Genomic DNA, 16840 nt, shown 5'->3' with positions numbered 1-16840 from the left:
ATATCATTATAGTAGATATGGATTCATTGGCTTATAGTTTTTAATTTAGCCTTACACACCGACGTAGAATTTCTTGACAGCGCCGATTTCCGCTTTCGAGGCATTTTTATATTTAATAAGAGTAACTAATAATATTTTTGTTATTTCTCTGATTTACGTTTTTTATACATTTATGTTTTCTTTCATTTTTAATTTTTTAGACAAACAATCATTTCTGCCAAACTTTTTTTTTTTTCAATTTCAAAATTTTCAAATTTATTTTCCAAACATATATAATCTTCCAAAATAATTTTTTTAATAATCCGTAAAAAAGTTATAAATTTTGTAATAAAAAGTATCCTATGTTCATTCTGACACAGAGTATATTTCAGTTTCCTCAATACTCTTCGATTCGTTCGATTCCGTTACAACTTTGTTTGTTTCTTCACTACTCTTTGATTCGTTCGATACAATTATGAGTGATGGAGTTTCCTCACTACTCTCCGATTCATTGGAATCAATCACGACTGTATCAGTTTCTTCGGTTTCTTTCGTATCTCCGTCACTATGGCTAAATAATGGATCATCAATTATTATATAGTTTTTATAATCTGTAAGACATTTAATAAGACTCTCTCTTAGAAGCCCTGAATCGTTAAGGTAAGAGAGATAAGCCTTTTGAATGCAGGGGAAATTTGGTTGCATTTTAATTTGTTCTTCCATTTCCGTTGCATAGTTATATCTATCGCCATTTACCAATTGTTCAACTATTTCGCTTGGTTCCAGTGAATGCATTGTTGTTGGCACAAATATAGAATCATAATTATAACTGCCGGTTTCTTCACTGCTCTCTGTAGTTTCTAAGCTTACCGTATTTTCCTCGGAAGACTTTATTATATCGTCAAACTTAGAATCAAAAGTAACATCTAAATATTGATTATTATTCTCTTGCGTATTTTCGACACTTTCTTTTTGAACATTCTTCTGACTTTGTGCAGAATTATGCGTTCGTTGATCTAAACTACTGTAATCCGTTGGTGTTATAGTTGTTTGTTTCCGATAAACAGCATTGAACCAGGATTCAAAACTTTCTTCCGATCTCTCTGCAGAATTTTCCTGCTCGCTGTTGTCTGTATCTTCGTCGTACGTCGATGTCTTCACAATCGGACCGAAATGTTCACGCATCCATTTATCAAAATCTTCCTCTGTGGCATCTTTTTCGGTCGAATGTTCTGCACTGTCAACTTGTGCTTCGGTTACTTGCTCCTCCGAACTTTTTTCGTTCGTATATGCTGTTGAGTAAAAGCTAGCATTATCCTCCGAGTTGTCATCACTGCTGTCTTCAATGCGCTCAGTTGAGGTTGGCTCTTTATTGTCTTCGCTATTCACCTCGTTTTTTATTAGAGCCATGAAGTCTCTTAATAACGCTTCGAGGCTGGGCTCCAACTTCAAATTTACATTAACATTTATATCCTTCTGCTGATTGGCGTTTTGTATTAGCAAAGTATCGAGCATATTCTTAATGTTAGTGACGACTTCATTCACCGAACTCTTTATCTCACTTGTATCTTCGGTAATCGAGCGCAGCTTCTCTTGCAGCAAGCGCTCCGCTTCCATTAGATGACGGGAATTCGTAGGGTAACCTGTGGTTGCTCCATGTGTGGCCGGCGCTGCTGCTAAAATTTTGCTAAGTGTTGAAAGTAACTCCTCGCTTTCGTTATTGTCCGTTTGCTGCGGAGCCAATGGCCAGCGCGCGTACGATGGCCTAGGTGACCTTAGATAACCACGATTAGGCCAAAATGCGTTGTTGTTATATGAATTGGTGGCGTCATTATTCCGCGCTGCAACAGGAATAAAGCGTAAAATAATGAGAAACATATGTATGTATTGTAAATAAGTGTGTTTTTTTGCTTAAAGAGTTTAGATCAGTCTAGCATTTTAGAAACAACGACTGTTTAAGCTTCAAGTACATTCTGCGATAATAAAAACCCAGAACAAGGTGATACGCAGAACGAATATATACGAGTATAAATGATCAGAATGACGAGCTAAATCGATTTAGCTATATCCTTCTGTCTGTCCGTCTGTATATATGCTAATTACTTTCATAGTTTTTGAGATATCGAGTTGAAACTGTTCACACATCCTTTTCTCACCAAGAAGCTGCTCATATGTCGGAACCACCGCTATCCGTTCACTATATGATAAAGATGCCATAAAAGCTGCACGAACAAAATCAAGCTCGATTCCTTTTTTGTTATTGCCAGAATAAATTATCACAGTTGGGCTTTCGCTAAACTGATCTAACCACTTTACGCAACCGTATACCTACCTTTCTGCTCAATTTCAAATATCTTTGGAAAATCCAAAAAGCTTGGCGGCGCATCATAATCCTGCACACCACAGATACGTACCGTACGTCTTGGCGCCACAGGATCGCCAGTCATTACGGTGTGATCCCTACATTTGAATCCTTCCAAACTAAGCGCACTACTTGTGGCCACACTTAATAATGCAATTAACGCTATCTTTAATTTCATTGCGTTTTGTTGGTGGATGCGTTAACTGGCACAGTTATTTATTTATAAAATGTGTCTATTAATGCGTTAAATTTAAGATAGATACTTTCACGAGCAGTGATCGCAAGAGACTGTGTGCAAAGTAATTACGTCTGCCGGTTTCCTTAAGTCGAACTCAAGTGATATGCGCCACTGGTTCCAAGTTCAATCATTGATAACACGCACACATACACACGCAGATTTGCACACATACGGTTTAATATACATACATATACAAGCATACATTAAAAAATAAATTAATTTATTAATTTTTTCTTTCAAAAAAAATAAAACTTTGCTTCTGTTCACGTATGTGTGCCGCTAAATCGAAACAGCTGAACTTGATTTTCAGCAGTTCTGATGTAAACATGATTTGCTGTCATCAAGAACTTTTTTTTCACTTCGACAGCAGAGATTTCACACATGTAGCAAAAAAAAAAATCAAAAATGCATGCCCAAAATTAATCTAAGCCGCAATTTTAAAAATTTTGTACTCACAAGAGCCTTCTTTGCCATCTCAAGTTTAGCATTTACAACTTATTGGCACAGATACACGTACAGGCCTATAACATATGCATGTTTTATTGTTCTTATCAGTAGTCTTATTTTATACCTATATTCGTTGAAATAAACAATTCGTTGGAGTTTTGACATTAATCAAAAGTTTGGGGGAATTTCATTTTTGTATCCACAAACAGTTATTTGCAAAATCTACTCAATCTCCTGTGCTTTAACATAGGTATAAAAAGATTTGTGGTTAATTTATTGCGTCAAATAATCGCATTTCACATTTAAATGAAGTATTGCTGTTACAAAATTCTAAAGCAGAGATCTAGTGCTCGAGTTATTATATTGTAAAGATAGCTTAAAAATTGTTTACTATAATTTATATACTTGTACATGCATATGTATGTAACTATTTTTTTTTATTACTAAGGAGTCATCCGAAGTAGAAAATTAAGCAAAACAAGAAAAAAAAACTAAACTTTCTTTAAACCGAAGCTATAATACCCTTCACAAATAAAAAAGTTTTCATACTTGATTTTGATCTCTCATAAAATAAAAAAGTTTGCCATACATGGACTTGATCCATCAGTTTGTATGGCAGGCTTAACGCTATAGTGTTCCAATCAAAAACAAAATTTCGGTGATTGTACCGCTGCCTTAATTTTGCAATAATCCTTGCCAAATTTCGTTTAGATATTTTGTCAAATAAAAAAGTTTCCTATTTAAGAACTTGCTTTTAATCCTTCAGTTCAGCAGCGGTTTGTAGGAACAGGTGCAAAATTTCAGATCGATATCTCATAAACTAATTCTTATAAATACATACAGACAGACGTTCATCTCTAAATCAACTCAGCTCGTCACGCTGATCACATATATCTAATATATATCATATATATGCTTTATAGGCTTACCCACATTTTCTTTTGAGCGTTACAAACATACCTACTCTGTTCAGGATTTAAATATTGACGTCACAAGCCAAGCTATCTGGCAAACGAGAGTAACAGTACCAAACTTTCGCTATTCTACCATATTTTTTATTCAAAGAATAACGTAAATAATCAAAAATGTTCCAATATATTGAAATGTATGTATGTATTTTTAGAAAATTCCTCAATATTAGTTATATACATAATATATGCCATTTTGCATTCTACTAATAAATGAATTTTTTTTTTGTTTTTTGACCTTACGTAGCATTAATTATATGATGTTAAAGTTTTAAGCCTCGTGTCCAATTTAATGTTATGTTTTGTATGGCTCTTTTGCGAGGAGAGCCTACACATATTTCGGATATTTTCATTTTTTTATGCTATACATACATATGTAAGTACATGGTATTCTATAAGTTTATTTCCTCGATGTTTAGTGCAAATGCCAATTTACTTTAAGATCACAGTTGAGATATCTCGTAGAATTGTTATTGTGAAATTAATGAGCTCTCTTCCGAACTCTCATCATTTGTTGAGTAAAAACTCTAGTCAGAATATTTTTCGGTAGTCGTTGTGGCTGGTCCGAAATGCGAGCGAATCCAACTAGCGTAATCCTCCGTGGTCTCTGCAGTATTTTCACGCTCTTCGGTATTATTTTCATCGGAAGTACTTTCATTAGACACTTTTGTTGCTTTTGGTGTGTGAACATTAACAGGGCTTTCTGTGCTGATATATACCGTTGCTAACTGAAGGAACTTTTTTAGTAAAGCTTCTACGGAGGGTTCTAAATGCAGCTCAACATTAATTGTTCTCTCCGTTTTTGTATTTTTCAAAATATCAAATATATTCTTCACCGACGCGGCGACATCTTCGACAGAGCGCTTCGTCTGTAATGCTTCCTCATCAATTGAACCCAATTTCTGCAGCGTTGTGTGATACTCTTCTTTTAAATTACTTGAGTTGGTGTCAATGTTCTTGCTTAAAGGATAGTTTAATGTTTCCAGGTTCACAGAAGGATACGCTAGAAATACAAATTCACAATAATAAATATAAGTTTTGAATAAAAAAAAGCAAAGTATTTTCTTACCTCTTTTCTCAATTCCTGAATCTGAACTTTGATAGTTTGCATAGCTTGGCGCCCCAACATAATCCTTTACACCACAAATTCGTACTGTACGTATTGGCGCCACAGTATCGCCAGTCAATATAGCGTGGTCGCTACATTTGTACCCTTCAAGACTGAGCGCACTAATTGTTGCTACACTCAATAATGCCATTAAGGAGATTTCAATTTTCATTTTGGCAACACGGAAGTTAAGTACAAATATTTCAAAAAATTTAAAATTTGTATTTTTTATAAATTTCTAACAATTTCAGTACGTTTATATACTTTTACGAGCAGTTACCGCTGCCGACTGTATTTAAAGTAAGCGCGGCAGCCGGTTTCCTTCGCTGGCGCTAGAGGAATTTGTGTCTCTAATTCCAGGTATAGACAATGATAGTAAACATAATTATTAAATATTTAATTTCCCTAAAATTTTCCCCCATCCATATATATACGCATGTATTTATATAGGGTGATGCTTTGGTAGTATATATTTTATTATAGAGATAGCTGTCTAACAAGCTGTCAAAATAAAACCAGTGTCGCACATTTATGTTCAGTAAATGGATAGAAATCCTGGACATTTATTTATAAAACTCATGTCAAATTTACATTTTCCTTTTTGCCATCAAATCATATTCTAATGGGTATATAAATAAGCAACTTTGCCGTATTTGACATGTGGCATCCTTAAAAGACTCTCAAGGCTATATGACATCAAAAAGAAGACTACCAACATTTTTACCAAATGAGAAGATCACCCTTTATACAAGTAAGACGCGTTCGTAATGACCATATACCGGAAATTATTTTATAATTCTTTCTCTTCTAACACCAAAATCCAGAAAATTTACCTTTTTCCATTTATTAGAAATAAAAGTAGTAAAAGAACACCCTTTAGAGGTTACTCTTAATTCATAACGCTTTCTTAGTATGAAAAATTAGTTGTAATATGCACATTTAATATATATTATATATTATGGTAGTATGAGTATGATGTAAATATTTCAAAGATCTTATCAATCAATTTTCCCAGATTTTCAATTAAATATTAACACTCTAACTACTGTCAGTTATGCATATTTCAGTAAATGTTATATTCATAGAATTTCGTAAGGATATTTGAACAATAATATATTAGTTATGAAATTTAGAAAAACCCACTTAAATACGAGGTTTACTCAAAAAGTAAGGTGGTTTCGAATTTCTACAGTATTTCTTTCGAATAAAGTACAGTATGTAGCAATTTTCCCTGTCTTTCACAGTTAAGTATATGTATGTATATGGTAGCAATATATATAACGTTCGTTTGTGAGAACATAAGGGTGGTATTGGTATTTATATATGATATAGATATGGATAAGTTTTCCCTTGCAGATTTGTGAAATAACTGGAAGAACTTAAGATTATATCATTGAGAACTAATCTAAATTGCTTTGAGGACTGGAAGAAGCATTGTATTGTATTTGAGGGCTATTACTTTAGGACCTAATCAATCAAAGATTGTTTTGAAATTAAATTATTTAATCTTTTACATAAGCAAATCTGCTTAATGCATTTATTGTAGTGCGTCTAATAATTTAATCTAAGCAATATGCTTATTCGCTTGCATTTACATATACATTTGTACATACTTACATACGTAAATCGGGTGTTTTTTTTGAGGATAAAGAACATGTTTTTAATGAAACGCACTCGTCTACGGAGACTCCGTCTCATAAATATCAACTGGTCGGTCCAGTAAGCATCAAAAAAGTAGTCCAATGGAATGGGCTCCCAGGTGGTAACCTTAAGCCTTATCCATCACCTCAATGGTTTTGGTAAAAACCTGGTTCTTTTCCACTCCAGCTGTCCAATGTCTCTCAAGTTGGAGCATTGAGAGCCGTGGAATCCTCATATGGCTAAAGGCTGGGCATTCGCATTGCTAATGTTCCAGCGTCTCATCATTCTCCGCGCATGCTGCTCCACTTTTCTCATATTCTGAAAGTGGGATCTTAAGGGTAGGTGCCCTGTGATGACGCCTGCAATGTTACTTAGCTCTTATTTGCCTAGAAGTAGGAGCATTTTGATTTGTCCACCATTAACACGGCCCCAAAGTAACTTTGTGGTAGGAACTACTTGTATGTTGCTTGTGTTTTATGACCTGAGATGTTCCTCTAGGGTCCATGGCTTCAAACAACCCTTGAACGAGCTGAATGACTGAATTGGGACAGCTTAGGGAATTGCGTCTCAAGCCGCCACCGAGCGGGCTAACCCGTACTTTTTCAGCGTTTGATCTGTCGGCGAATAAGTCGGTTTGGTAATGGTTCTTCTGCAGGAGTTCCAGACTCGAAGAGCTTTGGAAGCCTGCTTTCAATGTATTTTGTCCAGCTTAGTTTATTATTTAGGATAACTGCGTGATATTTGACAGAGCTTGAGAGTACAATACTACCCCTTAAACAGGGAAAGTTTTTGTCCTTCTTATGAAAAGATAGATTTCTGAATATATCTTAAATGTCAAACTTTTGTGTTTACAGTTAGTTTGACAGCTGTCGCTCTAGGCAAGTCTATAACTCTTAAAAATCACCTTAAACATATGTATGTATGTATATTTATAAGTAATGTAAATATTAGAATCCCCTTGAACATTTGTTTGTGAATTTTAGGGTCAAAACTATTCATAGATAATTCCACTAAACGTTCAAATAATCACGTTGCACGCAACTAAGAGCCACGTATGTACATACATATGTATGAGTATGTATACGTAAAACTTTCGAATGACTAATAAAAGGGTTAAAAGCAAAACTTTTGTGACAAATAATAAATTTACTAATAATATTATTTATTTTAGCGATGTAAATGGATTGAATCGAACATCGAGCTCACAGGACGGTTCGTGTAAAATGGCGACGCATAGTTGCCGATTCACCATGAGTTGTAACTTGAGCTTCACTTACCGATCCATGATAGCAATGGAACTCTTACAGGTGACAAATTCTCAAGAAAATGGCGGTAAATAAACATACAAATGTATATATATAATTGGTCACGTAATATGTTAATTTTTATAAAATTCTCTTGTCTCATTTTTATGTCAAGGAAAAGCTCCAAATTAACTAGGCGGTCGTAATCACTAGTTAATATATATGTATGTACTTAGAATGGTATGATTATGAAGGATACTGATATTTCAATTATTAGCTCTAGTAAAAATGTCTCGATATGAATAAAGTTGTTTGTTGAAATTTTGTATAGTATTTATAAGGAAGAGCCTTGAGCATAGGTTCACGAAACCCCTTAGAGACATTATAATACAATTTGTCATTATTTTTTACTCCAACTCGATCATAATATGAAAACAGCTCTGCCTTCGTTAGGCCGAAGTTATTAATTTGCGAAACTATAGATGGTGGTACAGAAAATTAGATATCTCGCCTATATGGGAAACTCTAAGTACAGAACGATATCGTTTCATGAGGTCTATGTGGTAATTTTTAGAAACTTGGGAAGGAAGTATAGAGAACTTTTGTGGAAGAGTTCAATAATCAATGCTTAAAAAGCTTAATAAATATTAAAGAACTATTAACTATTTGTAAAGTCTAAGGTGTAATAAAGCAAAATGAAAGCTTAAAGTCAGCTTTTGTTGCAATGTTCAAAATCACTATTTTATAGACGGAATAGATTCATCGCCTACTCGATTGTCCAAATTTGGAATAAAAACAATTGATATCTTAAAATTTTCCAATTAAAGCGATTGGGAAATTGTCAATTAATGTAGGATGTTCTAAAATAACGAAGGCTTAGAGCTTTTGAAGCTTTTTTGATATACATAGTTTAACGAGCTGAAAATCAAAATTCGTTGTAAAATAAGGACACTAGTATATATATAGTATAGTAAACCTTTTCAGTCTGCTGTCCAAAATTTTTTTGTACAAGATAAAAATAAAAAACCCAAAAACTTGGAAATTTGAATTGTTCACATAAATTTTGAGGTTATGTGAAAAATAAGTTGATACAGAGGTTGTGGATCTTTTCATTACCTACAAGTTTTGTTTTATAGTACTCGTAATTTTGCCGAAAATCGAGTTAAGCCGTTTTGTCCCTTAAAAATTCAACCCTTCCTCTCACCGACCTCAGATCGCCCGTAAACTATTTTTCCTTTCATTTTTGTTAGTTTATCTTTCGTTTTCAGTGGGTTACAACCTACTATGAATTTCTTTCCCTCTTTTCCTGGTCTAAAAACAAATTAGTTTTCGAAAAAAATATTTTCGAATAGTTTCGGAAAAATCATAAAGCCATATACTTTATTGCATGTACCACAGCTTAATTTGTTATATTAATTTTACTGTGTTAGACTTGAACTGCAGTAAAATCCTTTCGGATATATTGTGAGTGACCTGTGCATCAAATCACAGTCACAAAATCTCATCAATTCACCGTTACCTATGTTGATGGCTATCTTTGAATGTCGTTCTCTACGCCACGTTAACATATTTATAGTTAAGAACTGACTTTATACATACATACATATATTTATTCTCGTACATAAAAAAACCACTTCGTTTTGATTGGTCAAATCGGTAGAGATTTATATAAGCTTACGCCTATGTATGTAAACCTCCCTTTGAATTCTTAATAGCATGTTATAACATTAATTTAATGTGTATGAGTGGGCAAGCCAGTTGGAAAACTTTGCTGCATTTGTGCATTTCTAACGAGATTAGTCATTTAACTTGCTGAACCCAAGTGGCAGTACAAAATTTAAAACAACCCCCTGGCATTTGGTGGTAAGCACAATGTCGCTTAAAAATTATCTAATACAAGTATATATAGTGTGTAACAGAAAAGTCAAAACAGTTTCAACGTTCGATTAATACAAGCTGTAATATATAAGCCGCGACTATTTTGTAGGCATTCCTTCGCATTAGAAACGTATATGGCGGCTAACATGGGCGTACGAAAGTGACGGAGGGGCACAAGAGCCTCTTAGTATATTCGAAGCGTAATTGGGTTGATAAGCTGCAGGATTTGTGTTGACAATGGGAACCAATGTTTGATGATCAAACTCATTATGGATCTTTTTTTCAGAGGACGGACAAGTTAATTGTCTACTGTGATCTCTCCAATTATTGACAGTACAGGACCGATTATGAGCTTGGCCGTAGGGGAGCAGCTTATATAAGATGATAGCCCGCCCATTTCCCTAAGCACATAGCCACCCCTTTCTGACCCTCAATTCTGGCTTGCTTAACGTTTTCCCCGGCTCACCGCAATTCAATTACAGCCATAATTTCATTTGAAATTGACTAATCATCCGCTTGAGAAATGTACCGATTTTATTTTTTTGTGATTCAGCAACAATTCACAGATGGAAATTCGGTCTATAAGGTTCATGTGCGATGTTTAGCTCCTAGGGAATCGGAACAGTGCTTACATAACAGTCGGATTCGACGATTTCAAGAGCATGGTGCATCGTTGACGCCAAAATTAGCAGAGCGAAATCGATGAACCAACCCAACCCCCTTTAATAAATTTTCGCGGACGACCATGGCTGTTGTTGTAAGCCAGTGTGTAGTTGAAACGATCGAAGTTTGGAGGGTGTATAAATAGACGAATAACCAGTTATATATAAAGTCCTTATAACCGTGCAACCAAATAAGTGTTATTCAGCATGAAAAGTGTCATGCATTTCGTCGAGTAATTACCGTCAACATTGCGTGATTGGTTGAATCAGAACTCTGAAAGCCAAGCAACATGGACACAAACCAGTGTAAATATGTGTGTATTGTATATCAGAACTATGGAGAGCAAAGCGACAAAAGTCCCAAAGTACTAATATATGTAAGTTTGTGTAAATATATAGAGAGATTGTAGCTGAGCACCACCCCCACAATGAGAGCGATTTATAGCTGGTTCATATATTCAGATAGATACATATATGTACATATGTCTATAATATAGGCTAAAATCACTTCACAGGACACTCGGTATGTAGCAATAGCATGCTAGTAGAAATATCGCTGCTCCTTGTAATAATTACTCAGTCGTCACTGGGTTGGTAAATATTGCAAGTTAATTGGAACTAACGGTTCTTGTTTAGTATCAAAACTTCAACAGGACGAGCAAGACCGAAAAAATAAAAATACTACAAGTACCGCACAAAAAATTTAAAAATAAAATTTATAAACTGATCGTTGAGCATGTGCAACACGTCGCTACAACAAAACGGCTTCAATAATACGGTTGATCCTTTATCGTTTTCAACATTCCATCTATTACGCACATGTAATCGGTTAATGCTACCAAATACAGGTGAAAATTCGGTGAAAATTGGAATTTTGATTTTCTTGCTAAATTTTCGAAGAAGAATAAGTGAAGGTCGAAGAGATATCTTGAAATTTAGCCAGTTAATAATTGAAATTATTTTCTAATCCACTATGCATTTTGAGATGCAACGATCGCTTTTCTTTATAAAACCGTTAATCTAACTAAATGCAAAGATTTAAGTATTGATTTAAAAAAAAAGAACTGTTAAACCATCAAATGCAACTATGGAACCTTGGGAACGCCACATGTTTCAAAACTATTACCGCAATACCTCGTAGTATTATTTGTAATAAATATACGAGTTTCTGCGTTTTTTTCTACTCTTAAAATTAAGTCAGTGCTCATACAAAAAAATCAGCTATCGAACCTTAACCCTAGGGCGCTTGTTTAACTACTAAAAAACATCTGATTTAAAAAGTTAACTATTTAAAGCATAACCAAAGATGCCGCCGATATCGTCGTCTAAAGAATATTTGTGTGGAATCCTTATCTATGTTCGAGCCAATTACCTGCGATAGTCTGTAGAACTTGCAAAACTCTTTTTTCTCACAATTAGTTTAATCAATTTCATTCCGTTTACACAGTGCATAAAATTTTAGTAGTAAAATATAGAATTATCGATTATCTACGTCGGGAAAATACATCGTATAATTAGTGAAATTTTACATTGTTGTAAATTAACACCAATTTCGATGCAAAAAATAAAGCAACAACTAAAAACAAAAGGCGGTACGCCAGGTTCGACCTTAACTTTTCGTAAAAATTTTTCATTTCTATATAAAACAAAGTTTCGAGTTTAAATATCTTACCCATTGGCGCTCGCTGCAATTATACTCGTAGTATACATATGTGCGTAAAACACGATTACGTTAAATGAAAATATATTTATAAAATGTTTTGTATGAGACATAATACTTGGAATATTAAAATCAATAAAGTCACGCGAATCAATAAAGATTTTCGAGTCGAAGTATTGGCATAAATATTCCCATTACAGGACTCTCTCCGGTCCCTGAAGACCTTTCAGTCATTTTTTTTTGAACAAATCCTGTTATCGAAACCATCTTGAATATGATTGAAGAGAATGATCTACGAGGCGCGTTCAAAAAATAACGGAATTTTTCGTTTTTTGAAAAAAATACTTATTCATTTATCGACAATAATGTTGTCGCCTTCAAAATACTACTCATTCGATATGTTTTCGAGTAAATTTATATTTTTCATTCAATAGATGCGCAAAATTACTACAACATGACAAAGAGTATTGGTGATGCCAACGTGAACGGAGCTATTTCTTCCTCCATTGCACGCAAGTCACCGTTATTGGATATTATTGAACCGTTATCGATGGCTGACTCTACAGACTCTCTGGATGTTGAGACCCACATAGATAGCAGTAAATACGACGATAACGAACAAAGTGGAAAAATCCACGCTTCTGCTTTAACAGCCACAATCGACAACGAAATATCTTCTATGCCTGCAACAACAACAACACAAGCCCCGTGTAGCAATACCAGCTTGCCGTTACCATTACCTACACTTGGCATATTACCCATTAGCGGTGGAGCCTTGACCGTTAATAAACCAACTTTACCCGCCTTCGAATATATTTCTCCCACAAATCATGCGCTTAGCATCGCCGACTTTCCCTTAATGGAGCTGAATAGAGTGGGTGTATTTCCTGCGTTCCTGCATCGACGTTCCCGCGGCGAAAAGCGTCCCATACCGGACGAGCAAAAAGATGAGAAGTACTATGAACGACGTAAACGAAACAATGAGGCAGCAAAAAAATCACGTGATGCACGAAAAATACGCGAGGATCGTATTGCATTCAGAGCTGCCCTACTCGAACAGGAGAACTCGATTTTGCGTGCGCAGGTCATGGCCCTACGCGATGAACTGCAAACTATGCGACGGCTCGTTGGTTCGAGTTCAACGACTGCAACAGCCGCTGTTTTAGGCACCAGCGGCAGAGGTCTAATAGCGTTGTAAACGTCCAAAACAGACGTTCTCTGCATTGTAAATACTATATTTAAAATTATATTAAAATGTTATTGTTAAAAGAAATAAGATATTTTTTTTTAATTTTGAATGGTTTTTACAAAGTTTGATTTTTGATAGGAAAAGCTTTTTTAGCGGAGTTCGTTTTGATTTTATTCATATAATAAATGGGCGAATTAAAAGGTTTTACTTATATCTCCTCCTTTTAAATGGACTTTTACGTCAAAAAGTAATATAACCGCCATAAATGCCACGGTTATGATTTCAGCTATCCATGTAACGTCTATTAGTTTTCAAAAATTGGATATACATCCCCAGGTACCAGGTCCAGGACATGAGATGTCTCGTTGGAGTCGGACCGTAAGGAGTAGAGATTTAGATGAGTAGATTTCATGGAGCATGCAAAGAGGTGATTGGTGTCATACGAGAACTTATTGCATGCAGAACTTTTGTTGAGTATGTCAAAGTCTAGTGTGGATAAGTAGGATTTAAACCCGTTATAACATTCATAACGAAGTTTTGAAAGGTTCATTTTCCAGTTTTACGAGGTTACTCTAGTTCTTTTTCAGCTATAGATAGCGGTTGACTTCCAAACTACTACATTACGAATGGCGTTCAGAGCCAGTCGGAACTTGGGCTCATTCGAAGTCAGGTCGATTAAGTATTTGATTTTGTTAACGTATTACCTGAAAGAAGTCTTGATGTTCCTAAGAAACGGTTCTGCGCCAAGTTGATGACTATGAGAATGGTTGCTGTGAAAACTTCATAACGGAAACTACTTGCTGACGTTGTTGTATATATGTTCTTCAGGAGACAGCAAGACATATCGTTTAAAGTAGCCAAAGCGGTCATAAACCAAAAATCTGTTCAAATATGTCATAAAATTTTTAAACTAACAAGCTACATATTTGCTCATTTAGTTAATAAATACAATTAGAGAAAATATTTGCTATATTAATTAACAACTTAAATGTTGACCGATTATTAACATTGATTATAAGTTATGTTGTCATCACTAGGAAATCTTACGAAAAATCTTTTTGAAAAGGTGGCAACGTAACCTAAACAAACGTGCAAATTGCTGTTGTTTACAAAAATTGTATTTAGTTTAGTTCGCACGGGGGGTTAAATTTGAGGAAATAACAAAATGTTGAAGGATTTGCAACAATTGTATGAAATGCACACGGAGGAAATGGAGCTTGTTAAAGAAAGTATTACGAAATACCTGTTGAAAATAGATGCAGTATATGAAAAATTTATTAAAAACAAGGAAGCGCTTGAACAACGCAATGCAATCACTTTGATGGCCTATGATAAATACTTCACAATACTTTCGAACATGCTAGAAGTTGCGCGAAAATTTAATTTTCATTTATTTGTAAATGATCTAGATAAAAAGTCAACTCGTACCTTATTTGAGGCGTTGGAATCATGTGAGCGGGAAGTACATAACAAATCGAAGATGTGCTTGAAAGAGGAACAACTTATCTACGATTATACAAACTTATCCATTCTACCTGCGGAGGAAAATGAGGAAAATGAGAACTCGGGCAAAGAACTATGCGCTATTGAATATTTAAAAAAGAATATTTCAAAATATAAAGTTGGCAGTTTAATAAAAGGCTCAGTTACTTATATTCTTAACTTGGACACGTTGTATTTTTATATATGTGATGCGGAATCTAAAGAATTTCAACAAATCGCAAATTTGAAGAATATGATCCATCTAAAGCAATATACTGAAACTCCACCGAAAGACGAAGTTTTTGGTCTTGTGCTTGACAATACAATTCTACGGGCTATACGAATAAAATCAAGCGAAATTAAAACACAAGTATTACTATTAGACTTTGGTGAAACAGCCACAATAACCGACGCAGACGTGACCTACCGTTTACCAACAGAAATAAAACGAATACCCGCCCAAGCAATTTTATGTAAATTGACGGGAATCAGTGGTCGAAAAAATATACCTCATAAGGAGCTACAAATATGTTTACAAGAATTGGAATATGAGAGCACCACTTTCATCATAAAATCAAAACAAGAAAGAGAGGGTACACTACTATTGGAACTCTTTGAAGAAACATCCACGATAACACCATTGACACCTACGTCTGCATCAATAGAAACTTCAACTAACAGAAAAGAATGTGTGGATAAAATAAACAACACAAATCCATTTAAAACCACTACAGAATTTACCATTGATGACAGTGATGAAGCGATACCATTATGTGCATTACCCAAAAATCCAATATTTACCGAGGGCAACGGTCTTCCCAATGGTTTGACCGCAGAGGAGATGGATAGTTTAGCTGAAGAACCACTCAATACATCCAACGCAATGAAAGCGGTTCTAGGCTACAGTCCAAAAGACGAAGAACGCCTTTGCCGTTTTTATGATCCGAACACCGGTGCTTGTTTTAAAGGCGCCAATTGTCGGCTAGAGCATACCCCATCACAACCAGAGGGATGGACTAAGGATAGTATACCAGCGAAAACTATAATTGATGATTATTCGCCAGTGACACGTTATACTGCCGGTCTTATGATAAATATTACTGTTACACATGTGGGGCAAATTGAGTATTTTCACGCGCAAATAAATGATCCGGAAAATATTATGGAGCCGCTCATATGGAATGATGATGATATACCGCAAAGTATGCATTTGACTAAGCCACCGATGTTGTACGATATTGTTCGTGCTCAATATGAAGATGGGCTTTGGTATCGCGCTAAAATAATGGATTTTGATGAATCTGTTAAAGTCTTCAAAGTATTTTATGTCGATTATGGCAATTATCAAAATGTCTTGCTGAAGCAATTAGCATACTGTGATCGGTCTACGGAGCATTTTCCATTTCAAGCAGTACTATGTGGACTGGCAGATATTATGCAAAATCCGGAAGCTTCTGTTGATTTGCGTGAGAATGGTATTCGTACTTTAAATGCTCTTATTCTCAATCATTCATTCGATGTCAAGATTGTAAGTCATAACGATGATTTAATAGTACGATTCATGGGAGCGCCATACTCTTCATATCCAAAAAGACTAATTTCGATGGGTTGTGCCAAGCAATTTCATTCGAATGTATCTAGTGATACAGAAACTACGCCCGTCACTAAATCGGAGTAATCCATTTATGTAATATAATATTAATCTAATTTACCGAATTAAAAGATTTGAGTACAATATTTAAAAAAATCTAAAGATGTAATAAACATTAGTTTCGTTTCTTTATAAAAAAAAAACTATATAAAAATTGTGTATCATTTCAATTTATTTTTTAAAGCTGATCCAGAAACTTATTAATATTAATGATTGGTCATTCAAAAATTTATGAACTGTAATTTAACTATCATAACACAGCCGGATTAAAAGGCGTTCTTAAAAAATTTAATACAATTAATATTCTGTACTTATAAACAATAACAAAAAC

General features: G+C 34.7%; 4 protein-coding genes across 5 annotated transcripts; 2 read left to right on the top strand and 2 right to left on the bottom strand.

The window, feature by feature from the left end:
* Nucleotides 1-211: 211 nt before the first annotated feature.
* On the bottom strand, nt 212-2653 carry LOC106626761 (uncharacterized). Its single transcript, XM_014246583.3, has 2 exons — nt 2312-2653; nt 212-1820 (listed from the first exon to the last, which is right to left on the bottom strand). Exons 1-2 carry the CDS (start codon nt 2517-2519, stop codon nt 346-348), a joined length of 1683 nt encoding a protein of 560 aa, XP_014102058.2. The 5' UTR covers nt 2520-2653; the 3' UTR covers nt 212-345.
* A 1467-nt stretch (nt 2654-4120) lies between these two features.
* Nucleotides 4121-5420, bottom strand: LOC106626793 (uncharacterized). The gene is made up of 2 exons (XM_014246626.3): nt 5064-5420; nt 4121-4997 (listed from the first exon to the last, which is right to left on the bottom strand). The coding sequence occupies exons 1-2, from the start codon at nt 5272-5274 to the stop codon at nt 4522-4524; spliced, it is 687 nt and encodes a 228-aa protein (XP_014102101.2). The 5' UTR covers nt 5275-5420; the 3' UTR covers nt 4121-4521.
* A 2450-nt stretch (nt 5421-7870) lies between these two features.
* Nucleotides 7871-13440, top strand: LOC106626745 (D site-binding protein). 2 transcript variants are annotated; one of them, XM_014246557.3, is made up of 2 exons: nt 7871-8075; nt 12622-13440. In XM_014246557.3, the coding sequence occupies exons 1-2, from the start codon at nt 7967-7969 to the stop codon at nt 13383-13385; spliced, it is 873 nt and encodes a 290-aa protein (XP_014102032.3). In that variant the 5' UTR covers nt 7871-7966; the 3' UTR covers nt 13386-13440. The 2 variants fall into 2 exon arrangements, with proteins under 2 accessions (XP_014102032.3, XP_036230723.1); XM_036374830.2 differs by lacking the exon at nt 7871-8075 and adding an exon at nt 11152-11375.
* Nucleotides 13441-14469: 1029 nt separating this feature from the next.
* On the top strand, nt 14470-16652 carry krimp (krimper). Its single transcript, XM_014246566.3, has one exon. It carries the CDS (start codon nt 14542-14544, stop codon nt 16534-16536), a length of 1995 nt encoding a protein of 664 aa, XP_014102041.2. The 5' UTR covers nt 14470-14541; the 3' UTR covers nt 16537-16652.
* Nucleotides 16653-16840: the final 188 nt, after the last annotated feature.

This window comes from Bactrocera oleae, chromosome 4, assembly GCF_042242935.1.
Source record: "Bactrocera oleae isolate idBacOlea1 chromosome 4, idBacOlea1, whole genome shotgun sequence".
Classification (NCBI taxonomy): Eukaryota; Metazoa; Arthropoda; class Insecta; order Diptera; family Tephritidae; genus Bactrocera; species Bactrocera oleae.
The sequence above is the reverse complement of the archived record's forward strand: the minus strand, read 5'-3'. Positions and strand labels throughout refer to the sequence as shown.

Excerpts from the sequence above, each read along its gene's own strand:
- krimp (XM_014246566.3), top strand. The coding sequence starts at position 14,542 with ATGTTGAAGGATTTGCAACAATTGTATGAAATGCACACGGAGGAAATG.
- LOC106626793 (XM_014246626.3), bottom strand. The coding sequence starts at position 5,274 with ATGAAAATTGAAATCTCCTTAATGGCATTATTGAGTGTAGCAACAATT. Across the intron at positions 4,998-5,063 it reads TTCAGGAATTGAGAAAAGAG|CGTATCCTTCTGTGAACCTG; the intron begins GTAAGAAAATAC and ends TTGTATTTCTAG.
- LOC106626761 (XM_014246583.3), bottom strand. The coding sequence starts at position 2,519 with ATGAAATTAAAGATAGCGTTAATTGCATTATTAAGTGTGGCCACAAGT. Across the intron at positions 1,821-2,311 it reads ATTTGAAATTGAGCAGAAAG|CGCGGAATAATGACGCCACC; the intron begins GTAGGTATACGG and ends TTCCTGTTGCAG.
- LOC106626745 (XM_036374830.2), top strand. The coding sequence starts at position 11,264 with ATGTGCAACACGTCGCTACAACAAAACGGCTTCAATAATACGGTTGAT. Across the intron at positions 11,376-12,621 it reads GTTAATGCTACCAAATACAG|ATGCGCAAAATTACTACAAC; the intron begins GTGAAAATTCGG and ends TTCATTCAATAG.